The 18,290-nt window shown below is 40.5% G+C and overlaps 1 protein-coding gene across 1 annotated transcript; it reads right to left on the bottom strand.

Annotated features, from left to right (window-relative positions):
* Nucleotides 1-4,027: 4,027 nt before the first annotated feature.
* Nucleotides 4,028-17,413, bottom strand: LOC100551115 (MAP kinase-interacting serine/threonine-protein kinase 1; the record flags this gene model as incomplete). Its single annotated transcript, XM_010716313.3, has 9 exons — nt 4,028-5,801; nt 6,725-6,768; nt 7,387-7,551; nt 8,173-8,367; nt 9,240-9,335; nt 10,128-10,183; nt 13,189-13,293; nt 15,799-15,872; nt 17,301-17,413. Coding segments are annotated over 9 exons (1,077 nt in total), but the record flags the coding sequence as incomplete, so codon positions are not given.
* Nucleotides 17,414-18,290: the final 877 nt, after the last annotated feature.

The following is an 18,290-nucleotide window of genomic DNA, read 5'->3' on the forward strand; positions in this document are numbered from 1 at the left end:
TTTTTTTTTTTTTCCTCTCTCCTTCCCACTCCGAGGAGTTCCTGCATGGGGAAATTGGATGCCGCAGTCGGGAATTTGGGATGAAGAGAGGGATGATAGCTTGCAACGCTGCTCAAGTGGTTGAGGCTTCAAAGAAAAGAAATGGGGTGGCCAAAACGTGGAGGGTGAAGTCTGTTCCAGTTTTAATTAAAATGAAATCAACTGATGAGAATGGAGACAGGTTTTGTAGATTCCATTTCCTGCATCGTTATGAAGTTGAGAACACCTTCAGAGAGGAGAGGGAAAGTGTTGTGATGAAACAGCATCAGAGGGCATGGAGTCACTGCAAGGCAGTTCCAAGACAGAACATGAGGAAATCTGCTTGCAGCTGCTGGTGGGAGGATGTGTAGCAAATCAAGGGCATTTTCTATAGTCATGAGTGACGTCATCTTTTCATAAAAAAAGAACATTCTGGATGGCATCCCCCCCCTTAGCCTGGACAGTACTGCCAGTCTGCTGCAAACACAGCCTGGAAGGACCCAAACTACTTGAAGATTGCTGTGCAGAGCAGTAATAAGACACAGCTCAACACTAGAGGAATCTAGCCACCATGGGACCAGCAGTTGCTGAAGCTTTTTGCTGGAGTTCTGTGCTTAGGATGGGATCGGGAGTTACTTGATTCACAGAAGGTTTTCATGGCAAATATATGCATTTTTTCTCCAGAAATGGCATATTCCCACAGCTAATGCCACAGGAACAAAACACAAAGCACAGAGGTGACATTAAGAAAAGTCCACTGCTTTGACCATCCCACGGGGCCACGTAAAGTATTACAACAGGGACACATAGATACTCCTCTAACTGTGCATTACAGATCCTCTAAAGTTGCAACATCTCATATTAGAATTTTTCCTATCACACACTTCTCTGACCGACAAGGACAGGACTTGGCCCTATGTTCCCAATTCACCAACCTGTCAGCTGTCCAGATGAGCAGAAAAAGGAGCAAGAAATACAGGAAGCAATTTTGCTTTCTCTACATGCAGCCTGGACCTGCAAGCATCGCTATTTTCAGGCCAGCTAACCAATGACTCGTCTCCCCATTTCATTTCACAAGTTTGCACAGATCCCAGCCCTGTGCTGGAGCCTGCTGGTTAAGCAAGTGGATCTGAAGCTACTACAGGGTACACACCTGGATGAAACACAGAGTGAAACAGATGAGCAGAAAAAGGAGCAAGAAATACAGGAAGCAGTTTTGCTTTCTCTACATGCAGCCTGGAGCTGCAAGCATCGTTATTTTCAGGCCAGCTAACCAAAGACAGCTTCTGAAATTCAGGATGGTTTGGGGAGTGAGGGAATGGTGGAGGAGATGGGATCCATACCTCACTCACCACACAGAAAGCCTCACTCTCATCTACTTGGCTCACACTCCGCCACACACAGCCCCTACCCTGCTCCTTGCTTAGCAAAACATTTCGGAAGGCCCCGTTCCCCCTCCCACTCCATATTGAATCAGAGCAAAGTTGATGAACTGTGGCTGCTTGTCACCCTGCCAAAATTTGCTAACCAATCTTAGTGTGAAAGCAGCTGTGACAGGCAGCAACTGAAAATGCAGCATCAAGCAAACCAGCTGGAAGGGACCCAGCAAAGCACTGCTGGTCTCTCTCCCTGTTAACCATTGGATGAGTCAATTTGTTTGACAGGGTGCAGGGCCTGATTCCCCAAAGCAGCTCATTCCAGCCAGTCCCCATAAAATAACTTAATGCTGAAGCATTTCTTTTAGGGCTTTTTCCCACCAGAATATGGCTCAGTGACATCTCCCTCCAGATTTGCAATGGCTTTTTGTGCAAACAATACCAGTGAAATGCCACCATTGCTTTTGCAACTTTTGTTTTGTGTTCTTCTGAGAGAATTGCACCTCTGTGCTTGGAGCATTTTGAATGCACTGATTGAAGCTGGCAGGGATAACCAAACACGCACGTATCACATGGGAAACAGAATGGTGGAGGGAAGGAAGGGTACAAACAAATATTTCTTCAGGATTGTCAAGCCTCTCCGTTTCCATGGCAGTAATGTTTCCATGGAAGCCACATTTTGAAGCCTGTTGCTGCCAGTGGAGTGGCCCAAAGAAAAATTATTAGTTCTGCAAATTAACCAAGCTGCTCTCTACCTTGAGAGTCAGCCCACCCACAGCCCTGAAAAAAAAAAATAAAAAACCATCATCTTTCCATCTCTGATAAAGGATTCAATAAACAGGAGGAAGGAGAAGACAGGAGTAGAAAATACCACACGATGAAAAACTGCAGCTTCCTTTCACGCAACCAACAACGCTGAAACATTTCTGAAACACACAGGCAAACACAAATCTGAACGTGCTTCATGAAATCCTGCAAGTGAAGGTCAGCAAAATACTTGCCAGATGTTTGGTACCACCAGATCCTGGAAGGACAAAGGCAGGGCACCTTGAGATAGTGGTGTTTGGCTGCCATTTGCTTCCTTAAAATTAACCCCCCCCCCCCCAACCATATTGATATGCCTCTCTGTCAGTTGGCTCACCCACTTCTTTCCTTATCTGCCCCATTTCCCCACCAAAAAATAACTCTCTTCAGCCTCTTTCTTCTTTCTTAAGCCAGGAAGCCCATATAAGCTGCCTGCTCTGGTTGGTTGGTTTTAACCAGTAATTGAAATAAAGTGGTACAGATATTCAAGGTATTCAGCCCTTTCTGGAAATTAGAGGGTGCAATTCAGCAGTGAGACACAGCCATGGTTGATAGGAGACATGAACATACTAAGTTCTGCTGACAATAGAAAAAACATCTGTGAAACAGTATTTCAAAAGAACAGAGCAATGACACTCTAGATTTGGGACTTCTACCTGCAAAGAAGTGCCATTCCCCTACTGAAACAAACAAACAAAAAGCCCCAGAAATGCATACTTATGGGCCTTCTGGGAATATAAAGCCCAAAGAAAACTCAATTCTGAATTGTAATTGAAAGTTAACGATCAGGCAGGGAGGGGGCACCTGTGAGGGGAGTGTGAGACCAGCAGCTGAATCTGACTTCATTTTGAGGCAAATGTTTAACATCAGTGTTGCTAAGAAGTCATTCTCCTATCACTTACTGCTACCAGAGCTCCATGATACTCCTCTTACAGGGGGGAGAGGAATAAGAAACAGAGGATTTTAACGCCTACCTCCAACTAAAGCTCTTGATCTGGAGATGGCAAGAGGATTTCCTTTAGAAAGCAGTGAGTACAAACAGAGGGCCTGCCATCTGTTCTGGGATTCCTGCTCTATTCAGATTTTAATAGGAAAAGAAACAAAACCCACAGTGTTTGACACAGATCTGATTGTTGCAGGTGAACCTCACACAGGAATCCCATCTCCCACATTGATTGCCTTTCAGGAAGAACAGCTTTCCCCATCCAAACTCAATTAGAAACGACTAGTCATAAACCTCCAGAGAGACACAGAAATTGCCCTGCAAGCAGTGAAAGCTAGTTTACACCTGATAATAGAACAGTTGACTTAAATGACTGCCTCTTCCTTGTTTGGGGCAGTTTTCTTAGTTCCTCACACAACTCTGGCATAAACTGCTACCAGCTGCTCGTCTTCCTCTCTGCCAGAAGTTACTGCCTTGAAGAAACACTCTAGATTTTAGCTCTTGACTAAAAAGCCCAACATCTCACCTTCAAGCCCTGAACAGATAAGTTTCTAAGTATGCATCAGCAGGGAGCAAGGATGCTCTAATACAGGTCACACGTGGAGGCAGCTGCTGGCAGCATCCACAAGGCAGCTGCGAGCACCACGAGAGCCTCAGGGGGCTCAGAGCCACCAGCTGGAAGGCTTGTCATAATCATCAGACTAAGTTTAACAATTTAGTGCAAGTCCTGCTTGGCTGCACTGGAGACTGATAAAATAATACAGCCACAGGAGTGAAAGGTATGCTTACACTCAAGAGTAACCACAGAGAAGTAAGTAATTCCTGATATTTTTTTTGGAAGTCACCAAAAATCAACAGCAAAAAACCACGCAGAAGAACTGTTAAATGTGTTAAATCCATAGCTTAAAATGTTTTAATAAAAACAAAGCAAAATACATTTCATAATCACTGGCACAACGTATAAAACTTTTCAAATAAGAACTTTAATATTAGTCACAAAATACAGCACGTTGTATAAAAATAGCTGTGTGCTACACTGAGAAAAGAATGTAAAACTGCTCTGAATAGGACATACAAAGACATTCAGCTTTGACTACTCAAATTCCAAGCACTTGTTGGATCAGCTACTTTACTCCTCATCCTGCTTGGGAGGGTTTTATGCTTGCATTGGGGGACCCTCCTTCTACCCTCCTCAGCCTGTGCACAACGCCCCAGCAAACGTCTTCACAAATGGCTGGCAAGGTTAAGGTGCATCACGTTGGGCATCTCGGCCCAATTTTCACAGCTTATGTTTTAGAAAGTGCTCGGCAGTCGCATCCTTCTCAACTTGGTCACTCAGAATCTTCAGCTTTTCAGCCAGTACCCTTCCAAATTACTTCTGATCCCTGGTGCATCACAGTACTAAAACTGGAACTTGAAATCTAGTCCCTCAGCCTGAGATCACTACACGAGTGCAGCTGCAGTACTGTTTTTGAACAGATGTACCTCTGGATTTGATAATCCTAAATTATTCATGTACCAAAATTTACTCAAGCCTGTCCGTTAAGAACTGCAGGTAATGCACACAAATGGATTTGGAAGAACATGAGTTTCAGGAAAGGAAGGTATAATGGACAACAGCGTTAATATACAAAACAAAGCAGATACTAAGCATAATGATATGTAATAATGTGGTTATCAGACTTAAGAGTATAACTGTAAGAGAAGGGGACAATGGACAAAAAGAACTGGTATAATATACAGTACATCTTGGTTGAGAACATTGAGAACAAGGTGTCAGAAAAAGAAATAACACTTCCAGATCTTGTCCCACACTCTGACAAACAATCAACAAGGATAATTAAAACAAAAAGCAACACAGCCCTCATCATCTCTGCAAGCTTGTGACCTTCTTACACCTTTACAATATTACCTACAAAACATTTACACCCAGTGAAGGCAGTGGAGACAAAGATCCACCCCCAGTCATCACCTCTGTTTCCTGAGTCTACAAAAAGAGAGAGGGGCACTGTTGGTTGAAAACAGTCCCTGCTGCTGATAGTAGCAGCAGCTCCTTGCAAGATTTGCCATCAAAGAGAGCAAACAGATGTAAACTTTATGCTCTGCCAGGCAAAGCAAGAAAGTATTTTTTTCCAATGTTTTCAAGCTTGAATTTTAAAGTGTGCTCTTCCAAGAAGAAAACATGAAAGCTTTGTGATGTATCACCTCAGATAATACAGCAGCAAAACCATCTTCTATAGTTTAAAAACATCAGTTAAATTATCTTAATGCACCAAATCTGACAGGCAAAAACATTCCCCCTTTAAGTTAAGAAGCACATCACAAGAGCAAGCTTCTATTCACAGAGTAAGAAGCAGAGAAGCTTTTATCAGTACTGAAAACCCACATAATAAAACAGGCTGATCCTGGCGATCTATAGTAGGAAAGAAGTTTAAAAGGCTTTATGGGGGACTGGCTGAAAGTCACTGTTTTTGGTGGCATGTGTCATTGCTCTGCGCTTGGCAAGCCGGGATTTGGATGGAGGAGAAAGCTTCATGGAGCACACAGCACGGGCAACACTCTCCTGCTCTGCGCTGAGCTCGTTCTCGTGCTGAGACAACTGGCGGTTAAGGGCTATAGCCTCAGCTGCAAAAAGCGTCAGGTCTTTTGTGCTGCTGTTCCTTTCAAGGGAAAAGGAGAAGGCAGTTAGAGCACATGCGAAAGGGCAGTTTGTGGCTGTTTACCCTAACAGCAGAGTAATGCTTTTCCAAGCAGTTTTCTTTCTCCTACCGAAATATTGACGCGGTAGGCAAAAAGACCAGTTAATGTTTGCATCTCTCCTTACTGTGACAACCAACAATAGATAATAAAAATGCTTTGAGACTTTGGAAACACACAGTTTTAGTCCTCTGTCTGCCATGAAACCCCAGGAAGCCATCGTGCTTCAGTTTCTATATGTTAAGAAAGGAGAAGCAGGTGGGACAATACTTTTTTTCTTCAGAGAACTGCAATCCCACTAGAACTGCACATCTGGGTTCAGGAATTGCATTTCTGAGGATTGAAAGAACCTGGAATTGTCAGTGGCAGACATGGAAATAGAAACAGATGTGTGACTCAGGCCCTACAGCATGCAGAATCTGCCATCAAATGGCTTTATACAAAGCTTGTCCTGCTCATGGTTAAATTGCTACTGTGATTACCACATTTTCAATGGAAGTCAGATCCCAGCCTGTACATATGATTATCCACCCATCAAAATGTAGTCTCTTTGGGTAACACACGCCTTTATGCCTTTTTTTGCCTCCTGGGCAGCAAACTGCCAAAACCATGATTATTTCCAGTCTAAGATTAGCCATGCTCCACAGGAATCCTGTCCAATGCCTTTCCCACAAACAAGTAAGATTAGATTATAAAGAAAAATGACAGCTTTAATATGTCTGATGCTCTTAACAAAATTAGTGCTGCCATACTTATGTAGTTCCAGTATTAACCACGGATCTTACCCACTCATTTGCCACCTCCTACCCCTCCCATTCTTTCAGTAACAATTCCTGGCCAACCTGATAGATATTAAAAAAAAAAAAAGTGAAAAAAAAAAGATTACCTTTGAAGCACTTGAGGAGTAGGTAGTCCCCTTTCAGGAGCCTGCTAGAAGAAGCAGTTAAGAAAAGTTAGTTATGTATTAGTAGGTGGGAATCAAACATTCACAGGAATGATTTTAAAAACAACAGGTAACTCTCTCAAATTTACAACTAATGGATATTGTACATTAACTACTTCACTGTGGGTTTGCAAATCATTGCTGACTGATTTTCTAATCCAGCTCTCCCATCACAAAAAGAGACCATCATTTGCAGGTATAATACTAAAGCTTAGGAAGCTCTCCAGAGGTCCCATCTGTTCTTTCTTGAACTAAGAACTAAAGCAAAAGAGCATACTGCTGTTCTTTTAAAACAGTACCTACCAGCATTCTGCAGCACTGTATTAGAGACAGCATCACAGTAAGCGCACTGCAGTGCTTAGTTTCCACAGGAAAGCTATTTAAAATGCATAAAGCAAATTAAAAAAATACTTAAAGCTTGACAGAGTCATCCAAATATTTACCACACAGAGCTTCAGGAAGAATAAAACCACTGGATATAATGTAATTAATCAAGACACAAGCACTAAACATGAAATATGTCTACTAAATATTTAGAGAGAAGGAGCAGCTTGTTTACAACTCAGGAAGAAGAATAACCCTTAAAAATACAATGAGATACATACTCCTTGAACCCATGAATGTTGCAAAACTTGAGCAGCACTAAGTCGTTCTTTAGCATCACGAACCAGCAACTTTGAGATGAGATCTTTGGCCTCAGAGGATATATGTGACCAATCCTTGTCGGGAAATTCATATTTGCCTTCCTGAATGCTTTCAAAAAGCTTGTTCTGGTAAAGGAAAAAAATCTTTAATTTAAACAGCAACTAGAACGTAACCAGATGACTTCTCAGGTGAGATTCTTCTCACTCAGTTTTATCCACTTCATAGGGTGAATGACAGCTGAAAACAACTAGTCTCCTTATAGAGCAAATGGAGAATGACAGGCAATTCCACAGAGCAATGCAGTACACTTTAAGATGGCTGTGATACACTGTCTGCTGACAACAGCTCTCACTCTCCAGTAACTGTGAAGTCAACCTATTGTTTTCAGAAAGAATAAATTTAGGCTCTGGATAGAAATTCCTTGGGAGCACAACTTTCACCTGAGGAATTCTGGTGATTACTGTCAACCAGATCAAGGATTAGAGAACACAGTGAGGGTGGAGGACGGGGAAGAGAAAGCTCTGAGATCTCATCAAGAGGAGAAAGAGGTATCTTTCCAAGCATTACACTTGAGAAAGAGCTTTCATAACTCAAATCTTACACTACCAGATTCACTTCTCAGTGAGAGCTTATCTTCCCAAGTAATTAATATGCACACCACTCTTCAGAGCTCTGTCCAGTCTTACACCCTACATTCACAGGGCAAAATACAGTGTCTTAAGTACGCCCAGTATATGCAAATTCACCTGGCAAATTCTGCAGACTTCTCCTCTGTCCCAGCCACAGTCTGTGCCACAGTTGCCCACAAAAGGAGGGTAACCACTGAGCATGATGTACAGAATCACTCCTAGGCTCCAAAGATCACACCGTTTATCGTAGAACGTGGCCTCCTCTGTGAAGACTTCAACTACTTCAGGTGCCATGTATTCTGCTGACCCACACTAGGAAATCAAATTTAAATGAGATTTTGAAGTGAGGCTTGAATCAAAACAAAGCCTAATACTTATTTTGGTGGTGCTCTTGGTGGTTTTTTTAATTAAAGATTCTCCTCTCTTTACAGTATATGCCTTGGTCTAAAAGCAGAACTGTGCATAAGGGATTACTGAAACTTGCTGTTAGATTTTACTGCAGGTCTCACTTTGTTGAGCCCCACAGAAAGCAAACAGGAGTCTACTGTTCTTTGGCAGAATTATAAGCTGCTCCATATTAGTCTGTAATTTTATGCAGAGGATCTACTTATTTATATTTCACACTTTTAAATCTTACATATCCGTTTGGGGCTTTTCAGAAAGTAAAAAGTGTATCATGGAAAATGATTTTTAGAAAACAAACTCCTGCAACAATCTGACAGGTTATTTTTTCCACAGTAATGCCATAAGAACAGCTCTGTAGCTTTACAAGTTTATCTGTTGTGAAGCAACTGCTTGCAGGGTTGCATTCCCTGTAGCTCATGGGTCTTAGCTACAGAAACCAAGTTTGTAGAAACGCAGACAAAACTAAGTTCAAACTCAGTCCCATAAAAACAAAAAAAACATGAAAATCTCTCTTATCTTCAGGGTAGTAAGATATAAACAGGATCAGTGTGATGCATTCTGGCCAACAGGAGAATTAACATAGTGAGCTCCCGTTCTTTTGTTTACTTGTTCTATGACTGGGAAACCAAGACAGTACTTATCACACATACACCTGCTTTAAATGAAATATCCACCACTCAGTGTTGTTGCAGTAAGCCCTTTGGAAGCTATACTCTGGAGATGTGAAAACCAGTTTTTGGTAGAAGGGGAAAAGCACAAAGCCACAGTACGTCTCTTACCGGTGTTGTTAACTCTGGAGTAGTTATTGGAGTACATGCACTGTTCAGCTTCACCCCACTACCAAGATCAAAGTCACATATTTTTACTGGAGAGACCTAAAACCAAAGATAAAAATATTCAGATTCAGAAGACTGAGACTGTCTTGGTTTCAGCTGGGAGGGATTTTCCTTCAAAGTGTCTGGTATGATGCTGTGTTTGGTTCTAGGAGAAAAACAGTGTTGATAACACACAGATGTTTATAGTCTCTGCTAAACAGTGTTGTACAAAGCAAAGGCCATTCAGAGCGAAGGGCACAAGGAGTTGGGAGGAAACAGAATTAGGACAGCTGACTTAAACTGGACAAAGAGATATTCCATATCATTTCACATCATACAGAAGGAGTTTTGAAAAGAGTAGGAGTCCATCTCACTCTCTTCCACTGCTCAGGAGGGTTGGTGAGCATCGGTCAGTGGGGTGGTGAGCAACCTCCCTCAGTTGCTCCCACATCCCCAGCATCTGACCCTGTCTCATTACTTCTCTATTTGGCTGGGCAAGTGCCAGTACACAGTGGAGCAGCTTGGGAAATATACATAACATGACCAGCTGGACTGCAAACATTATTTGTCCATCTGGGTATTATCTCAGAATAGATGAGATGCTAAGTTCTAGTTGCCACATCCTCTCAAAAATCAGTTGGCTTTTTGTCAGCTGGACAGATGCTTACATTTTTACAGCTCACAGAAGAACTGAGACTCTTGCAGGCTTCACTTCTACTAAATTCTGTTGAAGTTCACCAATAGATTTGGAAGTTTTCATAAAAGGAACAGACTGAACGCGAGCACTGACTTAGGAAACTAAGTTTAATTTCATAAAGTGTATTTTTTTTAAAAAAAAGAACTGAGCAGCACCTTTTCTGGAGATTCACACAGGATGTTTTCAGGCTTCAGGTCCCGGTGAGCGATTCCTAAACAAGAATACAAATGCTCATTAGAAAAGACACTCTCCTGTTTTATTTCTCTGTATTTCTTTTTATTAGAAGGTGGTCTGGGAAATATTCTAGGTCTGAGTTTATACACACACCCCGTAATGACACTGCAATTAACTAAACTGCAGTGTTTATTTGTAAAAAGTCACTGTTGCATCATGCTATGCCTTTACCATCTTTAAATGTATATAGGAGTCAATCAAGGAAACAAGAACCTGCTAACACTGGAACACTTTGGCTAACCCTAAAATTAGCTAATTAAAAACAGCTTATTAAGATGACAGAGCTGTAGGAAAGTGTACTTGTGTACACGATCTAGTCAGAAGATTTTTGTACCTTCTACAGGAAGGTCTTTCTTTCCAGAGAGATCATTCAACAGCTTGCAGAATTCCTTTCAGCACAGACACTACCTGAGACAGTCCCTAGAAAAAAACACTGAGCTTCCAGATGAAAATATAGCCCCTTTAATGTCATGTACAGCTACGTGCTTGCTGCTGAAGCGAAAGAAAATATCAAGGCTTTTGTGCCAGAGGTAGAAGAAAAGTCTTCAGGAGAACCATTCACTCAATTGCTACCAGAACAGGCAGACCCTGGGAAACACAGAGCACCTGTTTGTGCAATTCACAGGCAAAGACATTTCTGTATGATCAAAGCAGTTCTTCGATTGCCTAAACGTATATTTACTGGAAGTCCTCCATTTAATACGATCAAATATAACAGGAAGGCAGAAAACAAGTAGCAAAAATAAAATCAAATGAGCAACTTGGCTGTTAGCAGCACTCGAGTCTTGTTTAAAAGCACTCTAAGCACACTTGCTACTATTCTCTATTACGAGATAGAAGATATGCCACCAACTTCTAGTTAAGGTATTAATCTCTTTTCTTCAGCACAAACCACAAGATGTGAGTTAAAATCTAACATTTGTAGCACAGCACTGACCTAAAGGAATCAGAGCAGTTTCCATTGCTTGTGCAAGAAAGAGGGGAAACGTGACAAATATCCATCAAGATAGCCCAGGTCGACGTTTACAGCAAAGCTGACAGAACTCCCAGCAGTTGGCTCAGTTTGCAAGATGAAACCTAACAGCCTTGTTTTGTATTACAGTTTGAATTCAAATGTCTGCTTATATAATGTTTTATTTTGCAGCCGCACACAGCACTGAGAAAAGAAAACAACTGCCTTTAAACACTCCTCCAGTGGATTATTAGCAATAAAGCACACATACCCCAAGTGGGTGTAAGGCAGCATTATCATCCAGCTGAGTTTTAAACTACTACTAGCAAAAGAACTAGTTCTTCTCAATAAAAAAAAAAAAAGTCTGAATAACTATCTAGCTGTAGCACTTCACTGTTAAGTTGTGTGATAAAACTGCTTGCATTTCCTGTTTACTTCAGTGTTCTGTATGGTACTTACTAATTATTTTAATGTGACACAGAAGAACCATAAAGAGAACAATAAAATGAAGCAGGATGCTGCTGTAGCTGATTCTGTGAGACATCCCCACTGTACCAATTCACAGCAAACAGCAGGAAAGAAAGTATATCGATGCTTTAACACCATCTTAATGAATCACATCCCTTTTGTTTGGGCAACGGGGAATCAAGGCTAAGCACTGTAAGAGAACTACAGAAAGATATTAGCTGAGTAGATATTAAATTTGCTTGAGCAGTATTCCTAGACTTTCTGCTGTTAACACGATGAATGTGTGTCTCTCCACATGTCTGGCCTAAGTTTCCTGTTTATTATTCACTCCGTAATGCCAGGTCTAAACACAGGTATTCAAAGACAACATTCTCAGCAGATTTAGAACTTGGTCACCACATAGCCAGGCTATGAATATTACCAAAAATCTTAACCCAAATTAAGCTCTTTCCCACACTGGAATTAACTTCTGATCATAGTCACAACATTGGGCAAGATCAATATTCCTTGGTTTTACTTTTTCGCTCTTACTGCAATGTCACTCTTTTTTTGATAGGTTCAACCTACTGAGGCTTCATAAATACTATGATTCCAACTCTTCAAGCACGAGCAGTCCTGTGACTTAGAAGTAAAGCCTACAAATGAACCTATTTTATTTTACTCAAGAATTTAGACGGGAAACAAATCTACTGACCATCTGTAAAAGGTGGCTAACGAGAATAGCAAAGTGAATGGAAAGGAAAGCTTGTCAAAATAAACAAACATAGCCTTCAATTAAGTGCCATTCAATTCAAAGGTAGTTATTGCAATAAAATGAAAGCAAACATTAAGTAAAGCTGCTTAATCTAGGCAGAACCAGATAATCTGGGCAAGGATAAGGTTTTATAGTCATCTACCACATTCCACTGGAACACACAGCTCTGAGTTGACCATAATACACACAGATGTTTTGCAGTGAAACCAGAGAATTCTTAAGTAGAAAACAGCAGGAGGAAAACATTTTTAAGTAGAAGAACTCTTCACAAACAGAAGTGCTTTTAAATCTAACCATATTCCTAATGAAATGAGGGCATCTCCAAAGAAAGTCTATGGTTCACTTGTCAGTCCCTCCCTCAACAGTGGGGACTTGAATGTAGGGACCAAAAGCTAATATGGAGGCGTTGCAACTAGCAGAAACTCAGGGTAAATACAGAAAAGCATCTCTGCAGATCTGAAAGAGGGAGAAATTAAAAAGAAAATCAGCTCCCTTTTGAGTAACCTCTACGCAGCAGCTTAGGTAACATGAACAAGCAAATGGATTCAAGCCTAGGGTTAATTCTCCTCAGCTGTTGATTTAACTTCTGTTTTTCAAAAGGCTATACTATCTTAACACAGCTGATCACTAAAGCTACCACATAATGAAACCACTGTTATAGAGGAAAATAACATAAGTCATCTGGCATGGCTGGAAATGCTATCTGGAAATGCTATCTAAGTTAAGGCTGACTATTTACACATCAAATGTGCTTCCCATCCTAAATGCACAATATCAAGTAGTAAAGACGGAGAGAAACTTCTTTTACCTTTTGTATGAAGAAAATTCAGAGCTGAGGCGATATCTCTCACCACTTTGCTAGCTTCTCGTTCATTGAAATGCTTCCTCTTTTGGATATGGGCCAGGATCGAACCTGGAAGAATTAACAGATAGAAAATCTTAGTGCAAATGCTGCCTGAGCTAAGAAAATGCTCTGTCAGTACATGGATAAAAGTGCAACAGCCACCACTGGTCTGCAACGGAGGGAAAACTGACCACAGTGAGAACAGAGTCAGAGAGAATTTATTTAGAAAAGTTAGTTCTAGCAAAACTCAAACTAAAGCTTGAGTACATACTAAAATCAGTTTATATGTATGTAGGACTTCAGCAAAATCCACCAATCTCCAGGTCACAGCAGGGCATCCTGCAACTAACTCTCCTCTTTTGTGTAATCTGACAGCTGGAATCTTCCTCTGAAAGTCAAGTAAACACTTTTTTTTTTTTTTTAAATTAAATCTCAGTATCATCAAAATGAAAATGCATACTTTAAATATACCGTTCCTACTGACGTCAAGATAAGGCTCATACAGTGAGCTAGGGGTGTGAAATCTGACAGAAGGCCTCTAAGTATGAATATACCAAGGGATTGGTGACTGGCAGTCAGAGCACCACTGATATCTCTTTAACAAAGGATAAAGAGAAGTTTATTTCCTTTTCTTAAAGTGAATTCCATTAATCTTCTCAAAACATTAACAAAGCCTTTAAAAAGTAATTAAACATAATCCACAGAGATCCAATCCCATTAAACAGCCTTACTACTTGCATTTTTTAATATATATATTTTTTTTAACTCAGAGATGTATGCTTTTTACAGCAATTAGAGCAGTTAAGTAACTGTGACATTTGTGATTAGCTCCAAATACTGCATATATCTTATATATAGGTGAATTCATTTTTATTCCTAAGTTCTAGATGTGGAAGGACACCTCCCCTCCTCTCCTGTAGGATGCCTTACTCTTACACGATCAGTACTGCTGCCACTCCTCCACAGTAAGGATTCAGATAGAAAAAAAAATGAAGTTCACTGGCAGAGACAAAAGAAGGATGAACAAAAAGACTCTTCACATATGCTTTAAAATACTATTTCAGATGGCTGAAAGAAGGCCACTTTGGACCAGGCTATCAGATCTCAAAGACACAAGGTCTCCCCTGCTGATAACACCACTTCTGAGCTTACCATAGATTTTTTTAAGGAGTTTAACAGAGTTCAGGGGATTTTCCTGGCAGAGTTGCTCTTTACACATTTACAAAGTAAAACAGTTCCTACAAATGCCTCCATCTTTACGGAAAAGCCTGCAGATTTGTCAGGAAGCAGATCTGAGCCACAGTAAGTGCTCATTTCGCTCAGCAGATTTATTTCAGATCACCCTTCTGAATACGGCTGACCTTCCAAACTCCCTCAGCTACAGGAAGGTAAAAATGGAAAGCCCATGCTATGACCCAGTACTGTAGTTAGCAGTTCACCTTTGAGACTGGATCCAAAGTAAGATTCAAGATTCATTCAAGCTGTTGTTTACACCAACACCGGAATTTGCAGCACATCCGAAGTTGGCCCAACCCCCTGATTTCCATTATTCTTTGATAATAATTCAAACCCACATAATTAACGTTTCAAATACTGACATCTTTGAAAGAGAAAAGCTTCAGCTCAAGTTAAGCACTGGAAAAACAGTAGGTAAGATAGTGGAGAAAGTGCAGCAGTGCTACCCACTCAGCAGCAGTGCAGGAACACTGACACACACTGCCTCACATTCAATGAAGAGAGTTAACAAGCAGAAGGATGCAGAGATGGGAAAAGGGACAAATGCAGGCTTATTCCAATCTAGCCCTGCTACAGCTAAGTTGCCAGAGAAGTCAGTGCAGTGAAGAAGAGAAACCTAGGCAACAGTAACGAGATGGTACAGTAATTTTAAGGGAAAGTGAATAAAAGCTCTTTCTCAGTGAAAAGCAGTGTCCTTAAGAAATTGAGTTCTGCATCTGTACTAAAATAATCTGCATTTCGTGCAAATGTGGTTTGCTACTGTCCTCCTGGTCAGTGACAACAGATGGTGTCACAGGAGCACAAACCTTCAAAAACTCAGCTGTTCTTCGAACGCCACATCATACTTTTAACTCATGTTTTTTCACACCATACAATTGATGGATACTGTAATCATGCACTACACAGACAAACAGGAGAAACTGCACAACACGGAGTTCCTGTCTACTTGAATGCTTGACGTAGCTTCATTCCCCAGTGAGTGGTAAATGCTGGTGACCAGTGACCACAAATGCTCACTTCAGTGGCTCTCAAACAGCCACAAGCAGACAGTTTTACTACTGGAGCAACGCGAGCCAAAAGTAAAATGTCTTTTTTCTAATAGCCACTGCATGAGTTTCAAGTAGACAGCATCAATCCTACACTGGAGGGAAACATTACCAGGATATCTCGATGCTATACCACAGTCGTGCACAATACTCAACATACTGTCTCCCTCTGCTGCCTCTTTGTCTTCAAATTGTCAGGCATTTAAAATAAGCTCTTCACTTTCTTTTGAAACACTGAGCCAAACAGGACCCAGCTGATTCAACGAGCAAAGGCACAGTTGCTGTACAGTACCTCCTCGCAGCTTCTCAAAGACAAGGTAGTATCTTGTGTCATCTTCAAAAAATTCTATTAATTCCAAAATGTTCCTTTAAAAAAAAAAATAATAACAAGGGTAACTGTAAGAGTGAAGCAGAGAGTGTAAACAGAGCAATGAATGTTTCGTTATGGATAATTAGGAAGTGCCAGAAGTAACCAAAAATGAAAGTGCTAATTAAGCAAATTGTTTTGGTTGCCTATTGCATTAAAATCAATTTCCAACTCATATTGAAATTTAAGCAGTGAAAACAGGCCAAAAACCCAAATCCTCATCAGACAGAATTGTGAAAGACTTCTGCTACTGCTCAGTTGACAGGAAGATAACTGATAATAGGCTATATTTAATAAGTTGGAAGAGTGCATTTGTGCTGAAGGCAAGAGCAAAAAATAATTACATTGGCATTCCTTCTCTGCAGAAATCACAAAGCAAAACACACAGGGCTCACAGGAGACAGGCAACGATCAACGTGACATTAAGTCCAGTACATTACTTGCCATTTGAAAACCAATTTTGGTTTATTAGTGGACAGTCTTTGCACACTGCAACACAAACACCTCAAGCTGCCTTCAAAATGTCCAACATTTAAGTTCATGTAAGAGTTTTTCAAAACTTATAGGGAATACAAAATCTGAATGGTGAATGTGGTCATAAGAACTGCACTTTTTTAAACCAGTTACATGCTGAAATTATCATATGCTCTCCACAACACAGAGAACAAAGATTAACCTGCTTCTCTACAACACAACTTAAACCCAAGCATTTGATAAACAAGCTTGGTTTTAGATTAACAGCTGCACTTAAAATTTGTTTAAAGATGGGCTTTAATGTGACCCACAAAACTGTACCACACAAAGCAGCTGCACTGTATATCATACAACAACATTTTAAGAGATCTAAAGGACTAGTTTCAGAAACTGCTTACACTCATCACAGAGCATGCTGCCATTGGCAGCACAAGCTCTCCCTCCTTTTCAGACATGAGTGGCAGCTCTGAAGTTGCCTCATCCTGTGGCTATATGAACTCAGCACAATCATCCAAATGAGAGCTAAATTAGCTTTTGGCTTATTTAAGAGCTGCAAGCAGGAGGATTGACACAAAGAAGAAAAAGCATGCATTAAGAAAGGGTAAGACTGTTGCATTCAGCAGCAGCTGTTATTAGGCCAGCTTTTGCCAGTGATGAAATCACAGGGGAAAGTGTCAACATGTTAATTCCTTATTTAGACAAAAGCCACGCACTACTGAAGCACATTCAGACTACACCGACCTGGATGATGACTGAATTATGCAACTTAGTTTGTAAACACTTCTCTAAATTTCCCAGATAGGAGGAAAATCTTATTTTGAACAGATCAAGTCTAAATTCCAACCGGTTTTAAGGAGACTACTGCAAAGTTCCTAAACAAAATACAAATAAAGAGGCTTCAATTTGAAAAAATACTCAAGATACTTTAAACAAACAAGAGACTCTATACTTACTTATTACCCTGACACTGATACAGTGTTTCTATTTCACGAAAAACCCGACTTCGACTGTGGCCAGCATTTTTTTCAATGATCTGTGGGAAGAGAGAGAGCTCATATTCAAAGGATCACTGCAGGAACTGTGCCTGTGCCTCTGGATTTGGATAACTGATCTAGAACTTCAATCTCATATGTGACCACCAGAGAGAGATACTCAGCATTTTTCTGCCTGTTTAATTTGTCATGTGTCTATTTACAGTGTCAGCAGAATCTGGAAAGCATTCAAAGGACAGGAGAAATGAGGACAGGAAGAGAAGAAAGGAACTAAAAGTGCCTGTTACCACAGTTACTGATCAGTTACCACAAGGCTTTTCTTGCATCATTTTAGTTCTGCAGAAAAGGAGATCCTTCTGAGTTCTAACAAAAATAGATTTGAGTCATATCAGACATGAAATAGACAAAAAGAACACTCATCATTATGTGCATTTAATTAAAAAGTACTAAACTAACCACAGAATGAGACATTGGCTCACGGCACAAATGTCATAGAGACCTAATAGCAAGACCTAATGTATTAAAGCAAACAAACACATAATCTCAAGGTCCTTCAGTGCCATCAGAAGTCACCCTCCTTCACACATCCCTCAGACTGAAAGAGGACAAAGGCTTTCCACAGGAGTGGGGACTGAACGACTGCAATATGAACTGAAAGCTCACAATGTTACTGCAAGTACCAGCAGCACCAATACGCAGTGTCAGGTTCTCAGTTTTACACCCAGATTTCTCTAGTATCTGATGATGTGTAACTCATCAGGTAGCTGTTTATTCCAGACTTCAAATATTTTACAAACAAAATTACAGCATCTACAGGACCTTGTATTATGAAGCAGGCCATCATGCTAAATAATGACTTGGCCACTTCTAACACAAGAAAAGGTAACATATATATATATATATATATATATATATATATAGTAGTAGTTAGTAGTAGTATATATATATATA

This window comes from Meleagris gallopavo, chromosome 10 (assembly GCF_000146605.3).
Source record: "Meleagris gallopavo isolate NT-WF06-2002-E0010 breed Aviagen turkey brand Nicholas breeding stock chromosome 10, Turkey_5.1, whole genome shotgun sequence".
Lineage (NCBI taxonomy): Eukaryota > Metazoa > Chordata > Aves > Galliformes > Phasianidae > Meleagris > Meleagris gallopavo.